Raw genomic sequence first — 27,496 nt, 5'->3', positions numbered from 1 at the left:
AGTTCGTTTTCTACACCCTTTCTTCAAGCCAAACTTAAAACTCTTCACCTGGCAAGTCTTAGAAGGAGCCCCCCTCTGCTTGATCTTTGGTGCGCGTGCGCATGGCCTTGTCACTCCCGTCTACAGTCAACACGAGCGAAGCTCTTTCCTCCAACAGCTAGTTCTTGCCGCGCGTGCGCAAGAAGAAGGACTTAATCCCGCGGCGCCTGCGCTCTGACGTATTTAGCTCAGTGGATGGAAAAACGGGCCTACAAAAGTCATACCCGGAAGCAGAGTGCCGGAAGTGGGGCTGGACAGGTTACCCTCAGGGGTGGGGAAGCGGAGGCCCTGGAGGAGGGCAAAAAAAGGCGAAGGATCCCGGTCTCTACTCTGAATCTGACGCCGAATCTCTCGGATCTCGAGCCACAGAAAAAAAGAAAGGGTGTCTCATCCACCTTCCTCCTCGCCACCCTCCCTTCGGCCTTAGCCATGGCGGAGGCAGGGGCTGGGCTGAGTGAGACCGTCACTGAGACAACGGTTACCGTGACAACTGAGCCTGTGAGAAAGACGGGGGGTGGAGGGTGCTGTTGAGGGGTCTGGGAGGCAGGGGAGAAGGCATTGGAAGTTGCTCCGGGGATTGCGCTTGGAGATATGGGAGGAGTGGAATTGACTATCTGGGGTTTGGCAAATCACAAGGTACTGAGTGAGGATAACTGGATGGTATAGGAAGCTACTCAAGGGACTTGTAATGGCAGAGAATTAGGATATGGATCCTACTGCTTGGAGTGGTGGTGATGGTGTAACTAAGTAATGAAAGCATGGAGGCTAAGGAGCAAGCGAGGTGCAGAGACGGGATACGAAGAGCTATGTAAGAAAGCATGGTTAGAGTCAGTTTGTAAGAGAATTCAACCTGAAGCGTCCTTAATATCTTTTTAAATTGATGAATGTAATGGGTCATGAAGAGAATAAGGGAACAGAAGAAAAAGAGAGGAGGAATTTTCTGAGTATGGACATATGAGGAGAAAGAAGTAGCATTTTTGCAAAAATAGATTGCTCTCAGAGGACGATTACATTGGCTTTAAACCTCTGTATTAAAGATGTTTAGGATAGTAGTATCAGGCCCAGAATGCTAGGGAATAAATGGAAGATTGGAAGGTCTGAACTTCGAGATAAGAAGGGCAAGAATGATTTTTAATGAAAAAAATGTAATTGGAATCTGGGTTAAGAGAAGGAGATTAATGAGTAGGCATTAAGAGACAGGAAATAATTTTCATCTATTTGGGAAGAACATAATAGATACAATGAAGATTATATTTTCCTTTCTGTACACTACTAGATATTGAAAATAAGAAATTATATTTCACTGCTTCTCAGAGCTAAAGACCTGTTTTATTTGACCTTTTTTCAGCATTCAACTTCTCTATTGTTATACTTATGGTCCTGATAGTTGGGGGAGGGATGAAAAGAGGCTCTTGGGATGGTGGAGGAATGGTCAGTATCAGAGGAGTAGATAGGTATGCCCATTCCTTTTAACCTTTCAGGAGAACCGGAGCCTAACCATCAAACTACGGAAACGGAAGCCAGAGAAAAAGGTGGAATGGACAAGTGACACTGTGGACAATGAACACATGGGACGCCGCTCATCAAAATGTGAGTAACTGTGTGCTCTAATTAGGCCTGGAGTCCTGGCTCTCCTCTGCAAATCCATCTTTCATCTACTGGCCTCCAGATATTCTTGATCTGTCATTGCCTTGGTGGTTCATTGGCATTAGAGGAAGGAAGCTAACAACAAAGAAGCAGGGAGGGGACTAGAACCTGGTATGCACCTAGGCCTGAAGGCAAGAGGTAGAGATGTTGGAGAAATGGACCTCTGGATTCCTGGCTTTCGGAAAGAAGAGTCCAGGCATGAGGGTTGTGTCCCTCAGTCCAAAAGGGCAGAGCTGAGAAAGCTGGATTCTGCCAGGTAGGAGGAGGACTTGGGATTTTTCATGGATATTCAGTGGGAATGGCATTGACTCAACATCTTACTCTTCCTTCTTTTTAACTGGGCTCCTCCTCCACTTCCAAATACAGGCTGCTGTATTTATGAGAAACCTCGGGCCTTTGGCGAGAGCTCCACGGAGAGCGATGAGGAGGAAGACGAGGGCTGTGGTCATACACACTGTGTCCGGGGCCACCGCAAAGGACGGCGTCATGCTTCCCAGGGACCGACCCCTACCACCCCTCCCCAGCCTCCTGACCCCTCTCAGCCCCCTCCAGGGCCAATGCAGCACTAAATTCTTCTCTCACCCACCATTCCTGTGTCTGTCTGGCCCTGAATGTATCTGTGTGGCTACTCTGAGATTAAACCTATGGTTTAATCCCTTCTCTAGTCACCCTCCTTCCATCTCTTCTTCCTGATAGAGAGAAGAAAGAGGAAGGTGGACAGAGATCCTGGGATTCTGACTTGCTGCTATACCAGAGCCCAAGCTTCTGGGTGCCCCCAGCCCTTGTTTTTCCTCGTGATATCAATATTCCCCTCTCTAGGGATCTAGGCATCTAGGTCCCATTTTCTTTATCCTTTGTTCTCACTGCCAAAAGCCTGTCCTGGGATCCAGTTATCATGGCCCCCGCACTCTCTACTTGAGTTTCAAATGTTTAAATTGGGTTTCCAGCAGCCCCAACTTTCACTGCCATGATCCCAGTCAGATTCAAGGCATTTTTGCCCAAGTTATGCTCATTTATCCTGGCTAGAGCTTTTTCACTGGTGTATTTCTACAATCCTAATGCCAATCCTTGCCTGTTGGATGTGAGGTTTTATAGGAAACCTTAGGGCTTCCAGCCCTACTTCTCCCCTTTTGCCCACCCCTCAAGCCTTCTAGAGAAGTTAAGAGAGGGGGAGAGAGAGATCTTTGTCATTCTCACCTGTAATGGAAGACAGAATAAGAAATTGTCTTCTCTCTCCCCACCTTCTCAATTGATATATACAGACAAAGCTTACTTTGAGACTGGTCAGTTAAAGCCAAATGTCTTAGACAATTGTCTTCCAGCTCCTGGAACGAATACAACATACTCTAAGGGACTCAGAACGGAAGGAAGCGAGGAGCAGAGAGATGGGGCTGCACTCCTTACAATCTTGCTTCTTTAATGTCTCTGCCAACCCAGATGCCCAGTTCTGTTGGCCCTCTCCATCTTTTGGCGGGATCTGGGTTATCTCTCATTCCCCATGCCTCCTAACATGCACGGTTGCAGAGATCAGTCAAATCAATACCACCACGGAAATCTCCTTTATTGCCACAGATGCACAAAATAAATAACCCAACATCACAAAATGTGTTAAATATGGGCCCATTTATACATATGGGGTAAGAGGTGAGCCTATATACTATACTGGTCGAGTGTTGGAATGTCTGGGCCATTCCCAGGTAGAGGAGAGGTAGCACCATTGGTTCCATTGTGTGAGTATGTGGAGGGAGAAGTCTTAATGGAGAAAGACTGTGAACATGAAAAGCAGTCATGGGTAGAGAACTGGCCCACCAAAAACAGGATGGAGGAGGGGTGTTGAGGGGGCATAGCTGTAAGTTTTCTCGAGGCCCAGGCCATTGTTGGGTATCCTGATTTTCTGGAGTAGGCTCTTTCCTAGGAGTCTTCAAACTGCACATAGGAAGGAAGCTCAAGCCTCAGAGTTACAGAGAAGGCGCTAGGTCATTTTGTGGAGTGGAATGTTAATCTGACTAGGGCATTTGTGTGATAAACATTTATCAGTATTGATGGAGCAGGCTTTGCTCCCTAATTCAGACCAAGACAGTGGAGAAATCAGTGAGGGAGAACTAGGATATCAATGGAGGAGAAGAGTCCCAAGAGGTAGAGGCAGGAGTGGAATCGTCTTTTGAGTTTGGGTGTAGAAATCAGTTGATGTCTTATTTGGGGAAATAGAGGCAATGTAAGAGAAGGGAGAACCTCAGTGCTTCATCACTGAGCATGTAGACATTGTCCCTATAATGAGCCCAGATTTCCCTACTTTAGCAGCAGCCTCTGGGCCCTAGTGGGTGGACACTCAGCCCTCAGCTGGCACGATGCGGAGTGGAGCACGGGGGTCCCGCGTGCAGAGCAGTGGAAAGATGCGCTCCCCCAGGGGACCAGGCGCCTGGAAGGCAAAGAGCAGGTCAAGCGAACGGCCATCATAGAAGGCCACACGGCCGCGCTCCCAGTCCAAGTCCACACGAATGCGCCGTGGTGGAGGCCCAGTGCCGCCCAGCAGGGTGGGCTCTGGGGCCGTGAGAGCCCACAGGCGGCCTCCGCGGCCTTCCACAGCCCACACGGCCCCAGCGGGGCACAATCCTACTCGGCCTTTGCGTCGGACTGACTCCCCAGCCGCGCCCACAGCGTAGCTGCTCTCCCCGTTGTCCTCATCTTCCCCAGAAGAGTCCCCGAAGGAAGCGGTGTCCACAGTCTCTACCTCCCAGCAGTGGCGGCCGGCGCCAAACCCCTGTGCACCTAGCACCGCAGGGAGCTGGTCGAAGCGTGCCGGGCCATCAGGGGGCGAGGGAGTCCCTGGTGGGGCCAGTCGGACACTGCGGCAGTCAGAGGAAATGAGGAGACGGCGATGCGCAGTGCGCGGGTCCAGGGTCAGGTCGGCTGGAAAGGAAAAGCCAGAGAGTGGACTGATGAGAGGGTCAGAGAATTCTGGGTGCTGTTAGAAGCCCTCAAAACTCTAGGTAGCTGCAGAACCAAAGAGGGCAAAGGTGTATAAAAATCAGGCCTCGACAGGCCTGAGCACTGATGTGCCACCTACCCCTGTGGAATTGAACTGGGAACTGCCCACCACCCCCACCCCACCACAGGAGAGGGAGATGAAAGGAGAGTGTGCCTGGTTTGTGGAGTAAGAGGGAGAGTGAGACAGAACTGACTTCTAGAGAGGAGTTCACAGAGACACCTAGCCAGTGACAGCTAGGGTGTGGTATAGGAGCTGGGTCAGCTGGATGGGGAAGCTGGCTCCAAAGAGAAAGACTGATAGCTGATACCGGAACTACAAGTGACAGAGGGGAGGGACAAGAAGAATCTGAAGTATCCTGAGAAACCAGCCCACCTACCCACAGAAATAGGTGGGGGTGGAAAGGCCTATTTCTATAAGGAGGGTGCGGCAAAAAAGAGAAGCTAGAGACCAGAGCAATAACTGTTGATTTATATATACAGGGAGTGCTTTGAAGAAAGATTTCTAAAGTGGAATTGCGTTGAGTCAGATGGTAGGTGACCAAGAGGTTAGGCATCTTTTCTAGGCAGTTTGAAGAAAGGGGTGGGCAGCTCTGGGTGTGAATGAAGCAGGAATTCTTGGTACCCTAGAAACTACAGAGAAGGTCCAGAGTCCTGAGCCAAGAGACAGTCCTGGAACCCTTTTGGAGAGAAGTGATGGAAGGTAGCGCAACAGAAATGCCTGAGTGGCAGCTGACCTCCAGGGGTCTGTGAATATATGTAATGGGCAGTAGACAAATGCCTGGGAGATAAGGAATTAAGGATAGATATCACCTTTGGAAAATAAAAAAGACTCATTCCATCATCTTCCTTCTTCCTTCCTTACCAGTCAGTCTGTGAAGCATGTTTTTGACCACTGGATAATCTTCAGGGAGGTCCTCCTCTAAATTAGGTGACTTGGGCATTGGGGCATCAAATCTAAACAGACAAGGGAACAGGATCAGGAAATTGGTAGACACTTCTGCCCTGTGGTACCCCACCACTATCCTGTTCACATCTCGAAAACAGGAAAAGGTGAGGTTATACCCAGAAAACCAACCTCTGGGTGGGGTCACAAGGGTGTACACAGGGTCCCAGTGGGAAGAGCTAATGGGTACAGTGACAGTGAAAAGGAATAAACAGTAAAAGGAACTCACCGTCTCCATGTCTTCCTCATATCCTGGGGCAGGAAGAAGAAAATGTGCATATGAGCTGTGGGCTTTGTACTGTGAGACCCCTGTCACTCCTCCCCTCCTCCTCAGGTGTGAGTTGGTGATGCCTCCCATCCCCACCTCTCAAGAGTGATCAATATCACCTCTTCATCCTTTGTGTCCCTTTCCTGTCATTCTCCCCCTTCTCCTTTTGTTGGTTCTCTCACTCTACCACTACTTTGTCTTCATTCTTATTCTACTTCTCTGTCCTCTTCTCCCAGAACGGTCCTTATAGTTTCTGCTGACTGCTGCTTCCTCAAGCCCTCTTTCTTTCAGTGGCTCTTCCCACTTTTCTTGAGTTTATCCCAGTCATCTACCTCCCCCCATCACACACCCCAAACGTATATTCAAAGCCCTTAAACCAAACTGGCCAAAGAGTTGGTATATAAAAGCCTTATAATAAAGCTGCTTCCCCCTCTTGCCATAAAAGCCTAATAAATAGCATTTATTAGCTCTTTGTTTTGTTTTCTACTCTGACAAGGTAGGCTTGATGTGTCCAAAAGAGGCTGAACAGATCTGCTGGGTACCTTGAGAATCAAGAGGGCAGAGTTTTCCCACTCAATTGTAATACTAGGGACCCCACTCCTATTGCTGTCCAGTGGCAGTGGGGATGGCAAAATCCAAAATTGGACCATTTTGGTGGAGATGAGAGAAGAAAGACAATTTGCCTAATCAAGCCAATTATACCTAGACTAATTAGGTCTGTGAAGGCTTCAAAGGGAGGAAGCTAGGGCTGTTGGGGAGAAGCCACTAGGAAATCCGGATGCCTGGGGATCGGTCAAGCTTGAGCTTGGTTAACAGCTGGATCTGGGACATAGGAGGAGGAGTGTACAGGTGGGCAAGTGAGTGGGTGCCAGGTCTGGCATGTAGAGAGGAGCCAGGGGTGCTGACAGCTGCTAGCCTCTCTCCAGGACCTGACTTCTCACTGCCGCCCCTGCCTGGGGCCCTGGGAGGAACCAAGGACAACAATAATAAACATCACTCAGCTCTGCTTGGTCAACTCACAGACCAGCACCAGGAGGCAACCTGGGCAGGTGGTACAACTTCCCCCTACACACCCAACTCTCCTAACAGCCTTTTTTCTGCTCTCCATTCCAGCTTCTCCTGAGCCTCCCTGACCCTCTTAAGGTTCACTCCAGCCAGAGTCAGCTCTCAGCCTCCTGCCTACTAGTGTAGCCTTCGCCACCAACACTTCTCCTTCAAGGGGCAAGTGGTTCCTGATTTTCTCTTCAAGGTCTGAGCAACCTCGAAGCTCCCTCTCCAGGTTCTTTTTAGTTCCTCTGACATGACTTAGGCATTCATCCTCTGGCCAACTATCATCTCCTTCCCACTGTCCTTCATTCAGTCTCTTGGGACTGCTCAACTCAGAGTCAGCCCCAATTCTCCATCCTTTGCCTCTCTTTTTCCCCAGTCCAGCTCTTGTCTAATATGTAAGGGCTCTGGCTTTGGGGGTGCCATTGCCTGCTTCCCTAAGGATCCCAGTGGCTTCTCCCCTCTCCATCCTCAGTTTGGGCCCGCAAAAGCGCACCCCACCTCACCTCTTCCTGTGGATCCAGGCAGCCCATAGTGGGGATGCGGCCCCCACGGCGTCTGAGGGTGCGGGCCCCAGGCTCAGCCAGCTTCTCGCGCAGCCCACGGCTGATTCGCACCTCCACCGCCAGCCGCACGTTAGACCTCAGGCTGCGGCGGGGACATGGCTGGCCACAGCACGGGCAGGTGGGGGGGCTCGCCTCAGTGCCCGCCGCCGGCGGGGCCCCCCAGTGGCGGGCCAGGCACGCGCGGCAGAAGCTGTGCTCACACGCCAGGAGCACCGGGTCCTCGAAGGGGCCCCCGCACAGCGGACACGTTGCCAGCTGCTCCAGACGCTCCACCAGCCCCGGGCCCAGCTCAGGCGCCTCCATGGGAAGCCCGGGTCTGGGAGCCACCTCTTCCGCGACCACTGCAGCCCCCTTCGAGTGTGCAGATGGCGACCTGGCCTTGCTGCTTGCTGACTTGATGGGCCTCTCTCCGTATCCCGCATTAACTTTCTGCGCCTTTGATGCCCCTGTTCTGTGATTGCCTTTCTCTTCTCCCCAGTCCTCAGTATCCAGTGTTCGTCAATCTCCCCACCTCATCAGCCTTTATAGGGAGGGAGGAGGCCCCCGCGGGAGGTAAACATCAGGCCCTTGCGTAACACCTCATCTGGTTCTCCCGCTTCTTGCTTCTTGAGGAAGGTTTGGGGGAGGGGCTGGGGAGACCTGGACACCTAGGTCATGAGGCGCGGAGGTGGTCAGTAGGGGGCGCTCTGCAAGCAAGGTCGTAATGGGAGGAAGGTATTGACCCCCCCAAGGGTCCAAATCTCCCCCTTGGCCCATGGTGTGCAATGGGCAGGGTGCCCGCACTCGCTTTTGGCATATGTACCCACATCGCCTGGGTGTGAGTCATTCCAGGTGGCTGGCACACCTACATCTGGGGGCCGGAAGCATAGATCCTGGTTTGTGCGGCTTTGGCAAGCCTCTGGGTGTTGCTGTGTGGCTGTCATTCTTCAGTACCTCTCTCTTCTCCTTTTGCCTTACCTATTTTGGTCTTAAGGACAGGGTGAAGCTTGGTGGGGGGGGGCGGGGGGGCAGTGGGAGGAGGCAAGGAGGCATCCACACCTGAGACTCTAGGAGTCAGGGTCGGGCTGGGTTTCACAGCTCTGCCTCCCTACTTGGAGTTACTTTCTTCCTATGTTCCTCTTTTGGACTCTTTATTTTTCCCCTTGAGTATTTTTGTTTTCACTTTTCTGCTTCCTTCCGTCCTTCTTTGGAATGGATGTAAGGGATTATCTATTTACTTCATTCACTGAGGCCCAGATTCGTCATTGCCCAAAACTACAATGTAAGAGAACAGGAAAAGGGGAACCATAACCCATCTTTAGACTGTGCTTTTTCTGTGAACTGAGCCTACTTCTTCTTCACTCCAGATACCTGGAACTCCTGCTTTCATTTCTGGTTTTATCCTGTGTCCTCTTCCCGCGCCTCCATCTCTATATTTTTCTCATCCTGGTGATTCCTCTTTCCTCCCCAATGTTCCTCACTCCTCAGCTTCTCTCACAATAGACCTTTCCATCTATTCTCCCTGGGGGGGGGGGTGTTTAAGTAAACATCCAGGTGTTTACAACTGTGAGCACACACAGCTGTACAAATATGCATGTATATTACCAATGCACAAAATGCCCAAATGTGCACAAACTTAAGGACAGATACAGACATATAATGCATACATCACAGATAAGCCCCAATAGTCTCATTTATAAATGTCACTAGGTTGGAAACTTAGGGTTATTTAGGGGCAAATGGACAAACTCAAAGAAAACACACAAAGAGACACAGTCATTAGTTTTACTATCAACAAGAACAACAGTACAACAACAATAAGTCTTTATGGTGCAGCAGTGCTTTATTGGGTTCCCCCTCCAGGCATCTTTCCCTCCCCCATACTTACCAGGAAGACACTCAAATATGACACCCTGATAAACAAGCCTGCACAAACAAGCACAAGTATACTCATCTTGGAGCAAATCTTCCAACTCAGTGTTCATACCTGAACAAAAGACAATAGGTTGTGACTTATAACAACATTTTCTGTGTTATGATAGATAAAATAATGATCTCTCATAGATGTCCACAAATATTTTTATTAATATTATATGATAATTTCCACTTTCTATCAGAGCACCTTTGTTTGGAGATAGGAACATATATGGATCTCTTTCAGTCAGTTTGCCAAGTAGCTGTCTTCCAGATTTCTTGCCATAGACCAGTGAGCATGTTAAGGGCTACATCTGTTTGCTGAAGCACCTCACTTGATATTCAGTCAATTCCTGGAACTATGTTTTTGCTGATGTTTTCAATGCAGATTGAACTTTTTCCTACAGTATCTTTCGTTCTGAATCATTTGCTACTTTCTGAAATGGTTCTGTGTTAAACAATTCTTTTTGGTACAGTGATTCTGTATATTCCTTCAAACTTATTTTTTTTATAAATTGTGATTTGAGTGAAAGCTTACAAAGTATATTGGGGTTTTGTTCTTTTTTCAACCAATCATTCATGTTTATTTTTTATTTCTGTTCCTTAACATCAATTACAATATGCATAATATCTGATTGTTCATTCATTTCTTATTGCCCTTCCTGTCACTCATCTTAATAATTAGCCATTATTTATTAATTCCCTACAACCCTCCTTTTCCCCCTCCTTGGTAACCACACTAAATTGCTTCTCTCTGTAGTTCTCTTTCTAGTAGGGATGTGTCCTATCTCCATACCTTTTCAATCTATATGCAGAACAGATTATCCAGGAGGCTGGGCTCTATGAGGAGAAATGTAGCATCAGGATTGGAAGAAGATTCATCAACAATATGCATTATGCAGATGACACACCCTGCTTGCTGAAACTGAAGAGGATCTGAAGCACTTGCTGCAGAAGGTTAAGGACTGCAGCCTTTAATATGGATTGAAGCTCAATATCAAGAAACAAAGATTCTCACCACTGGGCTGATTGGAGGCATCATGATGATCAAGAGATTGAGACTGTTAACAGCTTTCGTTTGCTTGGCTCCACATTCAACACTCTTGGCACCAGCAGCCAGGAAATAGAGACCACACCAAAGTACTGTGCAACTATGTCAGTCTGGAGACTAAGGTGTGCCAGATACAGGCCATGGTCTTTGCAATCATTTGCTGTGTGTCAGAGAGCTGGACAATGACTAGGGAGGATAGAAGGATAATTGATGCCTTTGAGCTGTGGTATTGGAAAAGAGTGTTGAATATACCATGGACTGATAAGAGAATGAACAGGTTCATCCTACAGAGGGTTAAACCAGGCTGCTCCTTGGAGGCAAGGATTCTGAAGCTTTGTCTGACATACGTTGGATATGTTGCAAGGAGGGACCAATTCTTGGAGAAGGACGTCATGCTTGGGAGGGTGGAGGGACAGTGCAGATGAGGAAAGCCCTCTATGAAATGGATTGATTCAGTGACGGGTACTGGGGGTAGGTGTGTCAAGACAGTGAGATTGGCACAGGACAGAGCAGAGTTTAGGGCTGTTGTACATAGGGTCACTATGAGTCACCGGCGACTCAACGGCACATAACAACAACAGTTTTAAATAATATTTGTTCTTTTGTGACTGACTTATTTCCCTCAGCATAATGTCCTGTAGGCTTATCCATATTGTGTAGTTATTTCCCAAACTCATCATTGATTGTTAATGTTACATGGTACTCCACTAGGTAAATATACCATAGTTTGTTTAATCGTCTGTTCATTAATGGACACTTGGGTTGTTTCCCTCTCTTAGCTGTTGGGAATTATAATGCTGCAGTAAACATAGATGTTCATGTATTTGTTCATGTTGCAGCCCTTATTTCTTTAGGGTATATACCTACTGGAATAGCTAGATCAAATGGTACTTCTTTTTTCAACTTTTTGAGGAAATACCAAACCACTTTTCATAGTGGTTGCTCCATTTTACATTCCCACCAGCAGTGTATTAACATTTCAGTCTCACCACACCCTTGCAGCATTTGTTGTTTACTGCCTTTTGAACTTTGCTATTGTTGCTGGAGTGAGATGTTATCTAATTGTTGGGGTTTTTTGCACCTAATAGCTAGTGATCTCAGGAATTTCTTCATGTGTTTGTTGGCCTTTTGGATATCTCCTTTGGTGAAGAATCTTTTCAAATGTTCTATCCATTTTATAATTCAATTATAATCCTGGCATCAGGATTGGAGGTAGTCTCATCAGCATTATGCAGATGACACAAACCTGCTTGCTGAAACTGAGGAGGACCTGAAGCGCTTGCTGCAGAAGGTCAAGGACTGAAGCCTTCAATATGGATTGAAGTTCAACATCAAGAAAACAAAGATTCTTGCCACTGGGCCAATTGGCAGCATCATGATAGATGGTGAAGAGATTGAGATTGTTGACAGCTTCGCTTTGCTTGGCTCTACAATCAACACTCTTGGTACCAGCAGCCAGGAAATTAAAAGATGAATTGCATTAGGAAAGTCTGCTGTTCAGAGACCTCTCCAAGGTAGTGAGGAGCAACAATATCAGTCTGGAGGCTAAGCTGTGCCTAATACAGGCCATTGTCTTTGCCATTACTTGCTATGCATCAGAGAGCTGGACAATGACTAGGGATGATAGAAGGAGAGTTGATGCCTTTGAGCTTTGGTGCTGGAGAGGAGTATTGAATATACCATGGACTGCTAGGAGAACAAACGAGTTTGTCTTGGAGAGGGTGAAGCCAGGCTGCTCCTTGGAGACAAGGGTTCTGAAGCTCTGTCTGAAATACTTTGGACATGTTGCAAGGCCGGATTCGTCCCTGGAGAGGAACATCATGCTTGGGAGGGTGGAGGGACAGCACAGCACAAGAAAGGAAGACCCTTGATGAAATGGATTGATTCGGAGACTGGGGTAATGGGGATAGGTGTGTCAGAGACAATAAGGTTTGCAAGAGATAGAGCAGGGTTTGGGGCTATGAGTTGCAAGTGACTTGATGGCACATAACAACAACAACAACAAAATTTATGGCATAAAGTAGGGCTTCTAAATTTGTCCCTATTTTGTTTTCTTTGATGATCTTTATAGTTTTCTGTTTTACTCCTAGATTTTTCCATCTGCCTTGAGTTAATTTTGTATATGGTGTGAATTAATGATCCATCCCTCTTCCCATCTTTGTTTAATACTTCCTTCATCATTCACCATTTTACCTGTTAAATCTTTCAACACTACAACTTGAGGCTTGAACTTGTTCTTCAATTCTTTCAGCTTGAGAAATGCCAAGTGTGTTCTTCACTTTGGTTTTCTGACTCCAGACCTATGAACATATTGCTATAATACTTTGTCTTCTTGAGCTGCCCTTTAAAATCTTCTGTTTATCTCTCTTATATCATCATTTCTTCCCTTTGCTTTGACTTCTCTACATTCAATAACAAGTTACAGAGTCACTTCTTTTTTTTTAGTACATGTGTTACTGAAGCAAGCACTCAAAATCACTTCTGACGTCCCTTATAGTTGGGTTTTTTTTCCTCTCTTGTATTTTTAATGACTTTTTTTTTTACTAGGCAAAAACCTTTATTAACCTTTGTTTCAAATTTTATTCCCAGGCTTCTTCAGTTTATTTAGCTGCAAAGAATGAATTATACTTAAGCAGAAACTGAAAAGAGCTGCAATGTCCAAAAGGCTTGTTGGACTTCAAAATATGAGAGATCTAGATTTTATCATTTTTATGATGTCATATTATCCCACAACTCACCTGGTCATTAGCATTCAATGTATAAAATCTATTGGAATAAACTCAAGGTAGAATTTTGGCTCTCATAGATGTGTTTTCTTTTTCTTTAGCTTCACTTTGAGATTGCAGATGCGCAATTGATAGTCTGTTCAAAATGTTCTGATGTCCTGTTCAAAGATTACTGAAGAAGTGCATTAAGAGTAGCTGCCAGTGAGTCAAACTGGATTCAGAAGAGGCTGTGGAACATTGCTAAAACAGAGGATAACAAAAAGATGTTTGCTTGTCTTTTGTTAACTATGCAGAGGTATTTGACTGTGTGGGTTATAACAAATTATGGATAACACTGAGAAGATTGAGAATTATATAACACTTAATTGTGTTCACATGGCAGTTGTTCAAACAAAACAAGGGGATACTGCATGGTTTAAAATGTGTATCAGGGTTGTATTCTTTCATCATACTTAGTTTGCATGTGAACAAATAATCTGAGAAGCTGGACAATATGCGGGTAAATGGAGCATTAGGATTGGAAGAAGATTCATCAGCAATTTGTAACATACAGATGACACAGACTTTCAGAAAGTGAAGAAGACTTGAATCACTTACTGAAGAAGGTCAAAGCTTTTGGTAAGGATTATGCTTCAAAATAAAGCAAGAAGTCTCACAGCTGGCCTAATAAACAACATCATGATAGATACAGAAAAGATTGAACTTGTCAAGAATTTAATTTTACTTGCAAACACAGTATCTATGGAGGCAGCAGTCAAGAAATCAAAAGACATTTCATTATGCAAATCTGCTATTACAGACCTTTTTATACTGCAAAGGACATTGATGTAAAGACTAAGGTAAACCTAGTCCAAGCCATAGTATAAGTTGCTTCATATGCATGTGGAAGTTGACAAAGAATAAGGAAGACCAAAGAAGAATTGATGACTTCAAATTGTGATTTTGGCAAAAAGTTTTTTATAAACTGTGGACTGCCAAAAGAACATATCTGTGTTATAATACTTATAAGTTATTATAAATACCTTAGAGGCAAGAATGGTGAGACTTTATCTCATATACTTTGAGCACGTTGTCATGATGGTGGGGCCAGCTTGCAAAGGTGAAGGATCAGAGAAAGAGAGGAAGATAGTTAATGAGATGAATTGACACAGTGACTTTAAAAATGGGCTTGAGCACATCTGAGATTTTAAGAAGAGTGCAGGATTTGGCAAGATGCATATTTGTTGCACATAGGGTTGCTAAAAGTTATAGTTGACTCGACAGCACCTAACAACAACAGAGATGTTCACTTCCTAATTGCTGGGACCTAGGAAAATGTTACTTATTACATTGCAAAGGGAAATGAAAGTATCAGATGGAATTATGGTTGCTAATCAGTTTACTTTAGATAAATAATTCTGAATTAGCCAGATGGGCCCAACATAAGAGCAAGCATTCCTTTTTTTTTAGATTTTAATGAAAATTTATAAAGAACTTAGTTTTCCATTCATTCATTTTTGCACATTTTCCTCCCTATAGTCCCACCCCGTGCACCCTCCCCCAACCGCTTCACTGTGCAGTTCTTATTCTGGACTCTTGTCATGCCAGTAATACCTAATCATATATTCATTCCTTTTATACAATTCTCTCCCTCATCTGTGTCAATGCCATGTACATTATTTATCCCCTCTTCTTAGTTTCCCCCAACCCCATGTCAGTCCTGTTCTATAGCAGTGGCATTATGTAGTATTTATCTTTTTGTGACAGATATTCCACTCAGTATAATGTCCTCCATGGTCACTCATTTTGTATAATATTTCATGAGTTCCTTGTTTTTCAGTGTTGTATAATATTCCATTGTGTGACTATACCACAGTTTCTCTATCCATTCATTTGTTGAGGGGCACTTGGGTTGTTTCCAACTCTTTGCTATTGTGAACAAAGCAACAATAAACATGGGTATGCATGCAAGGATTCTTAAAATTGGAAAACAGAAGCAGGAAAGGCAAATTAAAGTGATGGCAGAATGAAAAGGACTCTACTCAGCATTGCAGGCTTTGAAAGTAGAAGGGCTATGAGCCAAGGAAAGGTGGATGATCTCTAAAAGTTGCAAAAGGATTGGGGTGCTCAATAAGAGCATTGAGACGGCACCCAGCCCTATCACAACTTTGATTTTAGCTCATTAAACCCATTCCAGACATCTGAACTACAGAACTATAAAATAATGACTCTGTTATTTGAAGCCACTGACTTTGTGTTAATTATTTTTGTACAGCAATAGAAAACAAAGACATTTGTTTGGCAACTAGTTTCTAATAGGACCTAAATTTATGAGGTGGAAGAGCCCACACAATATGAAATTAAATTGTGTGAACATTGGTTGATTTTCAGACAGATCACCAGTCCTTTCTGTTTTGTCTTAATCTGCAGCTATATGCCAACTTCCACTGACAGACAATGGTTGTTGTTGCTGTTATGTCCCGTCAAGTCGCTTGCGACTCATAGCCACCCTATGTACAACAGCCCTAAACCCTGCTCCATCCTGTGCCAATCGCACTGCCTCTGACACACCCATCCCGATTACCCCAGTCACTGAATCAATCCACCTCGTAGAGGGTCTTTCCCTCCTACACCGTCCCTCCACCGTCCCAAGAATGATGTCCCTCTCCAAGGACCTGTCCCTCCTTACATCATGTCCAAAGTATGTCAGACAAAGCCCCAGAATCCTTGCCTTCAAGGAGCAGCTTGCTTTAACCCTCTCTAGGATGAATCTGTTTGTTTTCCTGGCAGTCCATGGTACATTCCATACTCTTCTCCAGCACCACAGCTCAAAGGTATCAATTCTCCTTCTATCCTCCCTAGTCATTGTCCAACTCTCTAACACGTAACAAGTGATTGCAAAGACCATAGCCTATATCAGATGCACCCTAGTCTCCAGACACCATTGCTCTTCAGTACTCTGTAGAGGTCCCTAACAGCAGACTTTCCCATCGCAATACGTTTTCTTATTTCCTGGCTGCTGATGCCAAGAGTGTTGACCGTGGAGCCAAGCAAACTAAAGTTGTTAACAATCTCAATCTCTGATGCTGCCAATTGATCCAGTGGTGAGAATCTTTGTCTTCTTGACATTGAGCCTCAATCCATACTGAAGGCTGCAGTCCTTGACCCTCTGCAGCAAGTGCTTCAGGCCCTCCTCAGTTTCAGCAAGCAGGGTTGTGTCATCTGCATAATGCAGATTGTTAATAGCTCTTCCACCAATCCTGACACCACAGTTCTCCTCATAGAGCCCAGCCTCCTGGATAATCTGCTCTGCATACAGGTTGAAAAGGTATGGAGACAGGACACATCCCTGGCGTACACGCTTCCCAATTTTGAACCATGCAGTGTTACCCTGCTCTGTTCTGACAACTGCCTCTTGGTCCAAGTATAGGTTTTGCATTAGCACGATTAAATGTTCTGGGATTCCCATTCTTCTCAGAGTCAGTCACAGTTTGTTATGATCCACACAGTCAAACACCTTTGCATAGTTAATGAAACACAGATATACATTCCTCTGGTATTCCCTGCTTTCAGCTAAGATCTATCTAACATCAGCTACAATATCCCTAGGACCACGACCCCTTCTAAACCCAGCCTGGACTTCTGGTAGTTCTCTGCTGATGTGCTGTTCCAGTTGTTTTGGGATAATCTTCAGTAGAATCTTGATTGCATGTGAAATCAGTGAGATTGTTCTATAGTTTCCCCACTGTGTTGGGTCACCTTTCTTTGGGATAGGAACAAATATAGATCTCTTCCAGTCAGTTGGCCAAGTGGTTGTTCTCCAGATTTCTTGGAACAACTTGGTGAGCACGTCCAAAGCAGCATCTGTTAGCTGAAATACGTCAATTGGTATACCATCTATTCCTGTGGCCTTGTTTTTTGCTATTTCCTTCAAAGTAGTTTGAACTTCTTCCTTCATCACCATAGGCTCTTGCTCATACAGACAATGGTAGCTACACTTGAAGAGCAATCATCAGAAATTGAACCCACCCTCCACAGGGAGGGTGAGAATTCTACCGCTGAACCACGATGGCCCTCGTGTTTGTACTTGTCTATTTTTGTCCCTTTCAATTTGTCACAGTTTCTGGTTATGGCCTTTTACTGGGTCCCTTTTTTGTCTTTTTTTTCCTTTAGATTGCTTAATTTTCTTGACTTCATCCCCACTTTCAGAGCCTTTTAGAGAATAGTTTCTCTGGGCTTGGACTACTAAGAAAAGACCTTTGAGTGTCTTCAGGAAACTTATATCACCACCAATCCAAACCCTCAAGGCCTTATTAGTGGTTCAGAAGCATGTAGTTGCATCTTAGAAATATTTAAGACTTTTGAAGGAGCTCTGAGGCATAGTCTATAGCAAGTGCCACTGCTAATCCAAATGCCAAGCTTCTTCAGTGCTTCTAACCCACTAGCAGCTCTGAGGGAGAAAGATGCACATTCTCCTCCAGTTGTAATTTACCCTCAGAAGCCCAATGGAGGGTTACTATGATCGATCATAACTGACTTGAAGGCAGTGAGCTGTTTGAGTTGAAGGAACTTTAAATTCCCAGTGCCCAGGCCAAGGAAACTGAATTTCTGGACATGAATCCCAACCATCAGTAGTTACTGTTTTCTCTTAAATTTTATTGTGGTGAAAATAGATATAGTAAAACAGTCAACCATGTCTGCATGTACAATTCAGTGGCACAGACTACATTCTTTATGTTGTGCAACTATTCTTACTATCTTTTTCTAAATTATTCTACCACTATTAATATAAACTCAGTGATCCCTAAGATAAAACTCTCCTATTCTCCTTGGTAACCACTAATCCTTGGTTTCTATGTATTTGCTTATTGCATATAAGTATCTGTCTTTTTGAGACTGAGGTATTCAGCTTAGCATGATGTTTTTAAAGTTCATCTGTGATGTGGCATGCAGCTGAACTTCATTTCTCTTTAGGGCTGAATATGTGTATATACCACATATTGTTTATCAATTCATCTGTCAATGGATATCAGTAGTTTAAAAGTCTTTCCAGATGATACCAATATTTAGCTGAGGGAGGAATCACTGTCTTACATGATGGGATATGTAGGTGGACTTCTGTCTACCTATTTCACTCTTCATGCCCTAATCACAATCAATACCTTTCCTTTTTCTGCTCCTTGAACAGGTTGAGCTCATGACAGGGCCTTTGCACTCACTGCTGCATCTATCTGTATACTTCTTCTTCCAGGGCTCCACATTGAGCTGTTTCCATCTTCTCATTCACTTTTTGATCCAAAGGTAACCTATTCATTGAGAGAGGACTTATTTCACCACTGTATCTTAAGTAGTTTCCTTCAAAGGCAGTCACCTTCTCTACCCAGATTTATTGGATTTGTGGTTTTTATTTTTTTGTTTTTATCACCATCTGAAATGATCTGTTTGTTTGCTGTCTATTTCCATTCAGTAGTGAGTAAGCCGTGTAGGAACAAGAATCTAGCATTTGTGTTGGATGCTGAATTCTCTGCACCTCAAATAGTGTCTCAGTAAGTGTACGTCTAGTGATTGAATTGCTCACTGAAGACTGGACAAAGCCAAAGGGTTCTTTGATCCCACTTTGACTCTCTGAATACCTTATCCTTATCAGGCAGCTCCTTTCCTCACTGGCAAATGCCAGGAACAGTAGGGGGAGGCTTGAATAATATGAGACATGAAACCCAATCTAGTCTAAGATGTTCATAATCTAGTTATTTTCCTTCTTCAACCAGATAATGAGGCTGCTAGCAACATTCCAGCTCAGCCTTGTCACCCCAGCTACAATGAATTCACAACTAATAATTCTAGAACACTGGTATAGGGAAAAGACACTGGAGAAAGGCTCTGTCAGGAAATGTCTCACTTCTCAAGACATTTCCTCTCCCTTGCCAGAATCCCTAATGCATTTACACTTGATCATCGAGGAGCCTGAAGGGTGGAGGTGATCCCGTATGAGTGCTGGTTTGGCTTTGCTTGCTCCAGTTGACGGAGACTGGATCTTGTTTCTGTTAGCATCTACATTTTTCCTACTTTATTATAAGTGACTCCCATAATCCTTCCCACCCCTTTTTAATTCCTTCTAGGATGCCTGCATGTGGTGTTGTGGAATGTTACAGTTCAATACTCATAGCACTGAGGAATGCTGGAGGGGAGACCGTCTTTAGCCTGCCTCCTCTTTCTTTAACTTCTCTTCCTTTCTCTCTTTCCTCTTGTTTATTCTTTCATGTATGTATCCTCCATATCAGTAACCTCTCCATTATTTTAAGCAATTCATAGATCTTTAGAAGCACTCAGAGGGGAGAGTATGAGACGTATTTGGAAGTGATGTTAGGTATCAGAGATGTTTGGAAGACTGATGATGGGTTAGTCACAGTCCCTGTCCTCAGCGAGTATGATAGGGTGAATAAAGTGTATCCATAATAATCCAAAATATGTCATTACCAGATCAAAAAGGTACACTCATTGAGAGTAAAGGGAGATCTGGGGGCCCAGTTCTAAGAAGCTGTTTTGCAATCCCAAAGGCATGCAGTTTGAATCCACTGGCTGTGCTGTGGAAAATGGATGGGGAGTCTCCTCTCATGTGATTTACAGCTTCTGAAAACCTGCTGGAGGGTCGGTCATCTGTGGGTTGGTTCTGACTCCACAGCACACAACAACAATGTTGAGAGTGGAAGAGTGGGCCAAGGATTATATTGACAGGTTTGAGGATGAATGAGGATTTTAAGACAGCTTCCTGGAAGAGGTGACTAAGAATGAAAGGAAATTTTATTTGAGTGAGAGAGAAGGGAGAAAGCCTGAACAAAGAATGTGGAGCACCTCAGGGGAGAAAAATCAAAGTGAGGAAAGACTGTCCAGGAGATAAAACATAGTTTGTACTCAACTCCCATCTGAACATTATTGCTTCTAATATTGACTCATTTTTTAAGAAAGATTCAGTAATTTACCATGTTCTTTACATATCTGGATAATTGTATTAGAGCAGGGAAGCTTTCCTATGCAATTGTCTTTTAAAGCATACGCTAGGAGGGAGGGGAGTATAGGGATAGGGATAAACTAGAAATGGAGATAGAGGGAGTACTGTATGCACAGAGCACTTACAGCATAATGCATGCAGGGTTGCATGATTTGCAAAAATCATCATAGAGCATGCACATTGTTCGCATAAAAATATGGTAGACTCATCCAGGTTAATGCAACCACTCTTGATGTTTAAATGTGTAACCAATGTTCTCAGATCACACCCACAGTCCATTCTCTCATTTAACTCTTTTTTTTTTTTTTTATTATTTTGTGTGCGTGTACCGTCAAATTAGATCTGACTGGTACAGGAGGATATTGCGCCTCCTTCTCCGGCAGAGCATCTGGTGGATTCGAACCGTGTTCCTCTGGGATTGCAGTGCACATTTAACTCTTATAATAGCTATGTAGCTGGAAGTCTAGTCATTTTACAATGAGACAATGGGAATTTGGCATTTGATAAGAATCAAACAGCTGGTTAGAGGCAGATCCAGGACTGAAATTCAGATTAACTGGTCCAAATTCTGCACTCCTTCCTTTAAACATTACTTCCTTTCTTCTGAGACCTTGCCATTTGTATACCCTCCTAGAAGTCTCTTTCTTTCCTTTCCCTTTCAATCACTGTCTGTGGCACTACTCCTTATTCAAGTTCCTCCTGGATGCTTATTCCCTTTTCTAACAATTCCCTCCACCTCCATCAATTCAAACTTGCATCTCTTTATCCAATTTTTTAAATCCCTCCGTAAACATTCTCGGTTCATTCTTCTTTTCACAACATTCTCAAAGTCTTCTTCCCCCCCACCCCAACGTTCCATTTATTCTGTGGACAAGGTACCAAAACGCTTGGACAGCGTTTGGAGGTTGGGAGATTCCTGTGCAGCTGCTACTTCATAATAACATGACACAGACAGTAGTACTGCCCTCCCTGCACAGTAAGCTGCCATTTTTGTCTAAAGTTAACATAATGAGACTCGATTGGATTCAGCCATTTCTCCAGCTCAGACATTTGTTGCTCTAATCTTTAAGAACCAGTGAGACTTTCACCTGATCAGCCACCTCCTTGCCATTCAGGACCTCAACAAAATAGCAAGAGCAAACTTGAAGCTGGTTTCGGGACCTTGGCTCGTAAGGACAAGGCTATCTTTTCCCACACAGTTCTCTGAGTAGCTGTAATGATTTCCATTCATCATTTTGTCTTTAGCAAGTTGGTGTGTTGTAACTTTGCTTTCAAAACCTATTTCATGAGCCAACAGAACTGTAAGACCTGCACAGATGGCAGCAATGAGTCCTTTCCTCTTCTGTTCTTCAGAATCTCTTTCACAGCAGTGGACTCAGATAAATTCTGGGCACCCAGATTGCCTCCTGGCAGAACCACCACATCATATGGCTCTTCTTTTTTTGCATCTTCAAGATGGGCATCAGGACAAATGACAACATCTTGGCTGCACTGTAGTGGGCCTTTTCCAGCCATAGCTGCAATAGTGACCTTAATTCCAACTCATCTCATGACATCCACAGGATTGACGGTCTCTTTTTCCTCTGCTGCCTTAGCCATTTTAGGTTATAGGTATTTTTAAAGACTTAATAGAAAATTTGATTTCCCAAAAATGATATCTTTTTATACTCCTCGTTATCTGTCCTACAGACACGGTGGCATGGCCAGCTCTGCAGCAATTCTGCAACCAGGAGGGACTATCTCAAAGTCTTCTTATCCCCAACTTCTTGCCAGTCTCTTTTAGAGATACTCAATCTTTCATTCATTTCGTTTCTCAACAACTATTTTTAAGCACCTAACATGTACTTGTTGTTAAGTGCCATCGAGTAGACCTGAATACTTACTTACTTAACTTTCTCCAAGTTCAAGCTATTTCAGAAGTGGATGCCATTCCTGCTTCTAAGCTTGTTTTAATCGGGGAGCTGCACAAAACACTGTCCACCATGGGTAACCATTATCGCATTTGACACATCAGTGTCACAGTGTTTAGTGTCACAGCAAGCACAAGTTATCTTTGTACAGCAAATGGACAGACCAGTGCTATACCACTTAGAAGAATATTTGACCAAAAACAACTAAAACCAGGCCTGAAGGCTGCAGATTAAAATTACCAACCTTTGGCGTGGTAGCATGAATTTCTATCTACTAGGCCAACAGAGCTTTCTCTATGTTGTTGTTTTTGTTGAGTGCCATTGAGTCATGGACAACTCATAGCAACCCTATGAATGAAAGACAAGTGTTCAGGTCTTTCACTCACAGGGTTGCTATGAGTTGTCTATGACTAGATGGCACTTAACAACAACAACAACAATATGTACTTTGGGCACATGCTTTGGGCATGTTGTTATGAGGGCTATTCTCTGAAAAGGGACACCATGCTTGGAAAGGTGGAGGATCAGCAAAAGAGAGGAAGACCCTCAATGAGATGAATTGATACCGTGATGCTAACAGTGGACTTAAGTATAACAGATATGGTGAGAGTTCAGAGCTGTTGTTTATAGGATCACTATGAGTTGTATTCAACTCAACAGCAAATAACAACAACAGTGTGCTTGGCACTCTTGTCATTAAAGTTTTGAGTAAGCCAGACATAATTCCTTGTTTTATGGCAATTTTGCTTCTACTGGGAAAGACCAACAATAAACAAGTAAATAATTAAATTAAGATAATTCTAGGTTGTGATAAGTGTGTTGAAGATTATAAAACAGGTAATAGAAGAATTACCTGGAGGAGGTATGCACTGCTTTTAATAGGGTGTTAGGAAATATTTCTATGTGGAGATAACATTTGAACTGAGACCTGCTTGATGAGAGCAAGTCAGTGATGAGAAGAAATCTAGGGAGAGCTCTCCAGGCAGCAAGCTCCATGCACAAGAACACAAGGATATGTAGGTCAGCTAAACAATATATGCAAAAGACAGACTGAATAAGAGAGATACACCGTGCATACAAACTAATTTGCAGAAAATTTTGAATGATTGAGGCAAACATCAATGCAGCAAGCTGAAACCACTCCAGGTATTTTAAGCAGGGAACTTGATGATGATAAAAATCATGGAATAGGCTGGAGGACTAGAAGTTGAATGGTGCTAGCTATGGCTTTGATGGCCTAGTGGTAAAGAGCTGTGCTACCAAGACAAAGACACACAGTCTGAATCCACCGGCTGCTCCCTGAGAGAAAGATGGACAGTCTCCCCCTGTGAGATTTATTTCCTCTGAAAATCTGCTAGAGGATAAGCTAGAACCCTAATTAACATCCACTGTTATAAAGTTATTCTAACTCATAACAACCAAGCAGAACTACCCATAGGGTTTCCAAGGTTACGACACTTATTTACTTGATTAAATGTTTGCAAATTATTGGTTTTTCGTATAATCATTAATAGAGAAAGTTGTAATATTTATGGAAGTGACTACCTCATCTTTTTCCCGTAGAATTACTGGTGAGTTCAAACTATTGTCATTTTGGTTGGCAATCACATACGTATTAGTCTGTATTTTCTTTTGCTAAATCTGGTAACCTTATGACAGCTGTACCATAATTATCCTTTTTTTTATTTAAAAAATGTTTCTTTTATATTGGCTTGAATACATTGTTTTTCACACTGTTTTCATTGGCACTGCGTTCCGTACAATTGTTCCATTTATATTTTATAAAATTAATCAATATTGAAATATTCCCACCATTGTCCTGTCTTTCCAGATCCCCTCTGGATCTTTCCCATTTTTTCTTCCCACCCCTCTCTCCACCCATCAAATTGTACAGCCTTGTAATTTCCCCCCTGCCCATCCTCACCTCTCTGCTCAAATCCCCCACCCCGATCTTCATACACAATTTACTTATTATCTATTTCTACAATAATGGTCTTATACAGTATTTGTCCTTTTGGAACAGAGTTGGTTAACTCAGCATAATGCTCTCCAGTCCCTCCCAGGTTATGTAATTTTCTAAATCATTGCTCCTGCATGCTGCATTGTATTCCATTGTGTGAATGTACCATAATGTTTCAATCCATTTGATTGTGGCTGGACAACATTTGGGCTTTTTCCATGTTCTTAGGATGGTGAAAAATGCAGCTATGAACATTGGGGTACAAATCTCCGTTTGTATCTCAGTTTGTATTTTCTCAGCATATATTCCTAGTTGTGGAATAGCTGTGTCATATGGAATTTCTATGTTCAGATTTTTGAGGAAATGTCAAACTGCCTTCCAGAGTGGTTGTACCATTTTACAATCCCACCAACAGTGTATGAGAGTTCCTATCTCTCTGCATCCTCTCCAACATTTATTGCTTGCTGCCAAGTTAAACTTTGCCACTGTTACTGGGGTGAAATGGTATCTCATTGTGGTTTTGATTTACATTTCTTATTGCCAGTGATTTTGAGCATTTCTTCATCTGTCTGTTGGCTATCTGAATGTCTTCTCCTGTGAGAAGTCTTTACATAGTTTTTGCCCATTTTATAATTGGATTATTGGTATTTTTCTTCTGGAGATCCTGGCCTGTACCCGTAAACTTCTGTTATGAGACCCTAGTCCGAGATGATATTGCCAAATGTTTTTTCCCAGTTAGTATGTTTTCCTTCCACCCTATTGGAAAAGTTTTTATGCACATAGGGGTTTAATTTTTAGAAGGTCCTATTCATCCATAATTGTCCTTTTGTATCTGACTTGTGTCACCCAGCATTATTTCCTCAAGAATCACCCATGTTGTGTAGAGTTTCACAAATTCTTTATTATTCTTTAATGTTGAGTAATACTCCACTGAATGAATGTACCATAGTTTCTCTGGCCATTTGTTCACCATCTCTACACTATTGTAAATAATGCTCCTTGAACATGGGTGTGTGTATATATCTGTTAGTGTCACAACTCTTTGGGATGTACATGTAGTAGGAGGCTTGCTGGATCAAATGGTTTTTCTATTGCTAACTTTCTAAGGAAATGCCAGCCTGCTTTCTGTAATGGTTGTATACCACATTACATTCTCACCAGAAATGTATAAAGGTTCCAATTTCTCCACAACCTCACTAGCATTTGTTGTTTGATGTCTTGTTGATCTTTGCTATTGTTTATTGAAATAAGATGATATCACAATGTTCGGTTTGTTTTTTGTTTGTTTGTTTTCCCTTTTTATTTTATTTTTTCTTTTAAAAATTATTTTTAATTAATATTTTTATGAATATTTACAGAAAACGTGGATTTCCATTCATTTATTATTGCATATTTTCCTCCCTACCCCAGTTCATTTTTCTTCTTTCATTGTTACACAATTCACAAAGTTGTTTGAATTTACATGTCTCTAATAGCTAAAAATCCTCACCACTGGACCAATAAGTGTCATCATGAGAAATGGAAAAAAGACCAGTGTTATCAATGATTTCATCTTACTTGGATCTACAAACAACGCTTAGGGTTACAGGATTCAAGAAATAAAATTGTGTTGCCTTGGGAAAATCTACTTTCAAGGACCTCTCCAAAGTGCTAAAGAGAGAGGATGTCTAAATACTAAGGTGCTTCTGATATAAAACATAATCTTTTTAATTGCTTCCTAGACATCTGAAAGTTGAACAATGAATAAGGATGGAAGAAAAATAATTGATGCCTTTGAGTTGTGATTTTAGGAAAGAGAACTGAGTATCTGATAGACTTCTAAAGAACAAACAAGTCTATCTTGGAGAGAGTTCAACCAGGGTCCTCCAAAGAGACAAGCATGGTGAAACTTCACATCACATGCTTGTTGTCTGGAGGGGCTAGACCTTGGGGGGAAAAATCATACTGGGAAAGATGGATGGTCACGGAAAGAGAAGAAGACTCTCAGTGAGATGGATTGATATAGCAACTGTAACAATGAGATCAAGCATATAAGAGATCATGAGGATAGTGCAGATAGGGCAAGATTCAGATCTGTTTTAATAAGGTCTCTAGGAGTTGGAGTAGTTAATTCAATGACACCTAACAACAACAACCAACACCATAGCTAATGAGGGAGTTCAGGTTGCCAAGTGGGTACGGAGTTAGAGTTGCACTACCAACTCAAAAGCACACTGTACAAATCCACCAACTGCTCCTTAGGAGAAAGATGGGCAGTTTTCTCCCATGTGATTTACAGCCTCTGACCTACTAGAGAGTCAGTTATGAGTTGATTTCTATTTGACAGCACATAACAACAATAAAAGCCAATGATCTTGGGCATCTCTTCATGTGTTTGTTGGCTATCTTATGTTATTTGGTGAAATATATTTTCATAAAAATATCTTTTCTTTGCCCATTTTCTAATTGTGTTGTTAGTCTTCTTGTCAAGGTATTGGAGTTTTCTATGCATTTTAGAGATTAATCTCTTTAGAAATATATGCCATTGCCAAGGTCATTGATCTCTTGAGTTTGGTTTTGTATATGGTGTAAGGTATAGGTCTTGTCTCAATTTTGCACAAATATATAGCCAGTTTTGTTTTCTTTCACCATCCCTCCATCTTTCCGTGCATGATGTTCCTTTCCAAGGAATAGCCTCTCCTAGCAATCTTTGCCTCCAATGAACACTATAGCTACACTTTCTCCAAAACGTGTTTATTCTTTTGGCAGTCTATGGGATATGGGGTATTCACTACTCTTTTCCAACACCATAGTTCAAAGGTATCAATTCTTCTTCTGTCATCCTTATTTATTGTCCAGCTTTCAAATGCATAGCAAGTGACTGAAAAGACTATGGCCTGAATCAGACACACCTTTGTTCTCAAACTGACATCACTGCTCCTCATTAATTTAGAAAAGTCCCTGACTACTGATTTTCCAGTGTAATACATCCCCTGATCTCCTGACTGCTGGTACCAAGCGTATTAATTGTGGATCCAAGTAAGATGAAGTCATTGACAGTTTCTTCTCTCCACCTATCATGATGTTGCCTATCCATCCAGTGGCAAGGTGATCTTTGTTTTGATGCTGAGATGCAATCCATATTGAAGTCTGTAGTGTTTGACCTTCTGTAGCAAGGACTTCAAGTCCTCACTTTCAACAAATAAAGGTTGTGTCTTCTGCATAACGAAGGTTATTGAGTTTTTATCCAATCCTCATACCACATTCTTCTTCGTAGAGTCCAGCTTCTCGAATAATTTTCTTAGCATACAGATTAAACAGGTATACAACCCCGATGCATACCTTTCTTAATTTTGAACCATACATTGTTCCCTTGCTCTGTTCCCACAATAGCTTCATGGGCTAGGTATAGGTTTCACATCAGCATAATGAAGTGTTCTGGGGTATCCATTCTTCCCAATGTTAGCCATGTTGTTGTTGTTGTTGTTGTT

General features: G+C 43.1%; 2 protein-coding genes and 1 pseudogene across 2 annotated transcripts; 1 reads left to right on the top strand and 2 right to left on the bottom strand.

Annotated features, from left to right (window-relative positions):
* Nucleotides 1-267: 267 nt before the first annotated feature.
* On the top strand, nucleotides 268-2,316 carry PPP1R11 (protein phosphatase 1, regulatory (inhibitor) subunit 11). The gene is made up of 3 exons (XM_006896231.1): nucleotides 268-537; nucleotides 1,521-1,629; nucleotides 2,053-2,316. Exons 1-3 carry the CDS (start codon nucleotides 469-471, stop codon nucleotides 2,253-2,255), a joined length of 381 nt encoding a protein of 126 aa, XP_006896293.1. The 5' UTR covers nucleotides 268-468; the 3' UTR covers nucleotides 2,256-2,316.
* Nucleotides 2,317-4,015: 1,699 nt separating this feature from the next.
* RNF39 (ring finger protein 39) lies at nucleotides 4,016-7,930 on the bottom strand. Its single transcript, XM_006896230.1, has 4 exons — nucleotides 7,439-7,930; nucleotides 5,847-5,869; nucleotides 5,537-5,628; nucleotides 4,016-4,596 (listed from the first exon to the last, which is right to left on the bottom strand). Exons 1-4 carry the CDS (start codon nucleotides 7,799-7,801, stop codon nucleotides 4,016-4,018), a joined length of 1,059 nt encoding a protein of 352 aa, XP_006896292.1. The 5' UTR covers nucleotides 7,802-7,930.
* A 13,284-nt stretch (nucleotides 7,931-21,214) lies between these two features.
* LOC102877056 overlaps nucleotides 21,215-27,496 on the bottom strand; it is a 9,660-nt pseudogene continuing 3,378 nt past the window's right edge.

The sequence above is a fragment of the Elephantulus edwardii genome, unplaced genomic scaffold (assembly GCF_000299155.1).
Source record: "Elephantulus edwardii isolate Elephantulus edwardi_28Jun2011 unplaced genomic scaffold, EleEdw1.0 scaffold00184, whole genome shotgun sequence".
Taxonomy (NCBI): Eukaryota; Metazoa; Chordata; class Mammalia; order Macroscelidea; family Macroscelididae; genus Elephantulus; species Elephantulus edwardii.
This window is presented reverse-complemented; position numbering and strand designations above follow the sequence as displayed.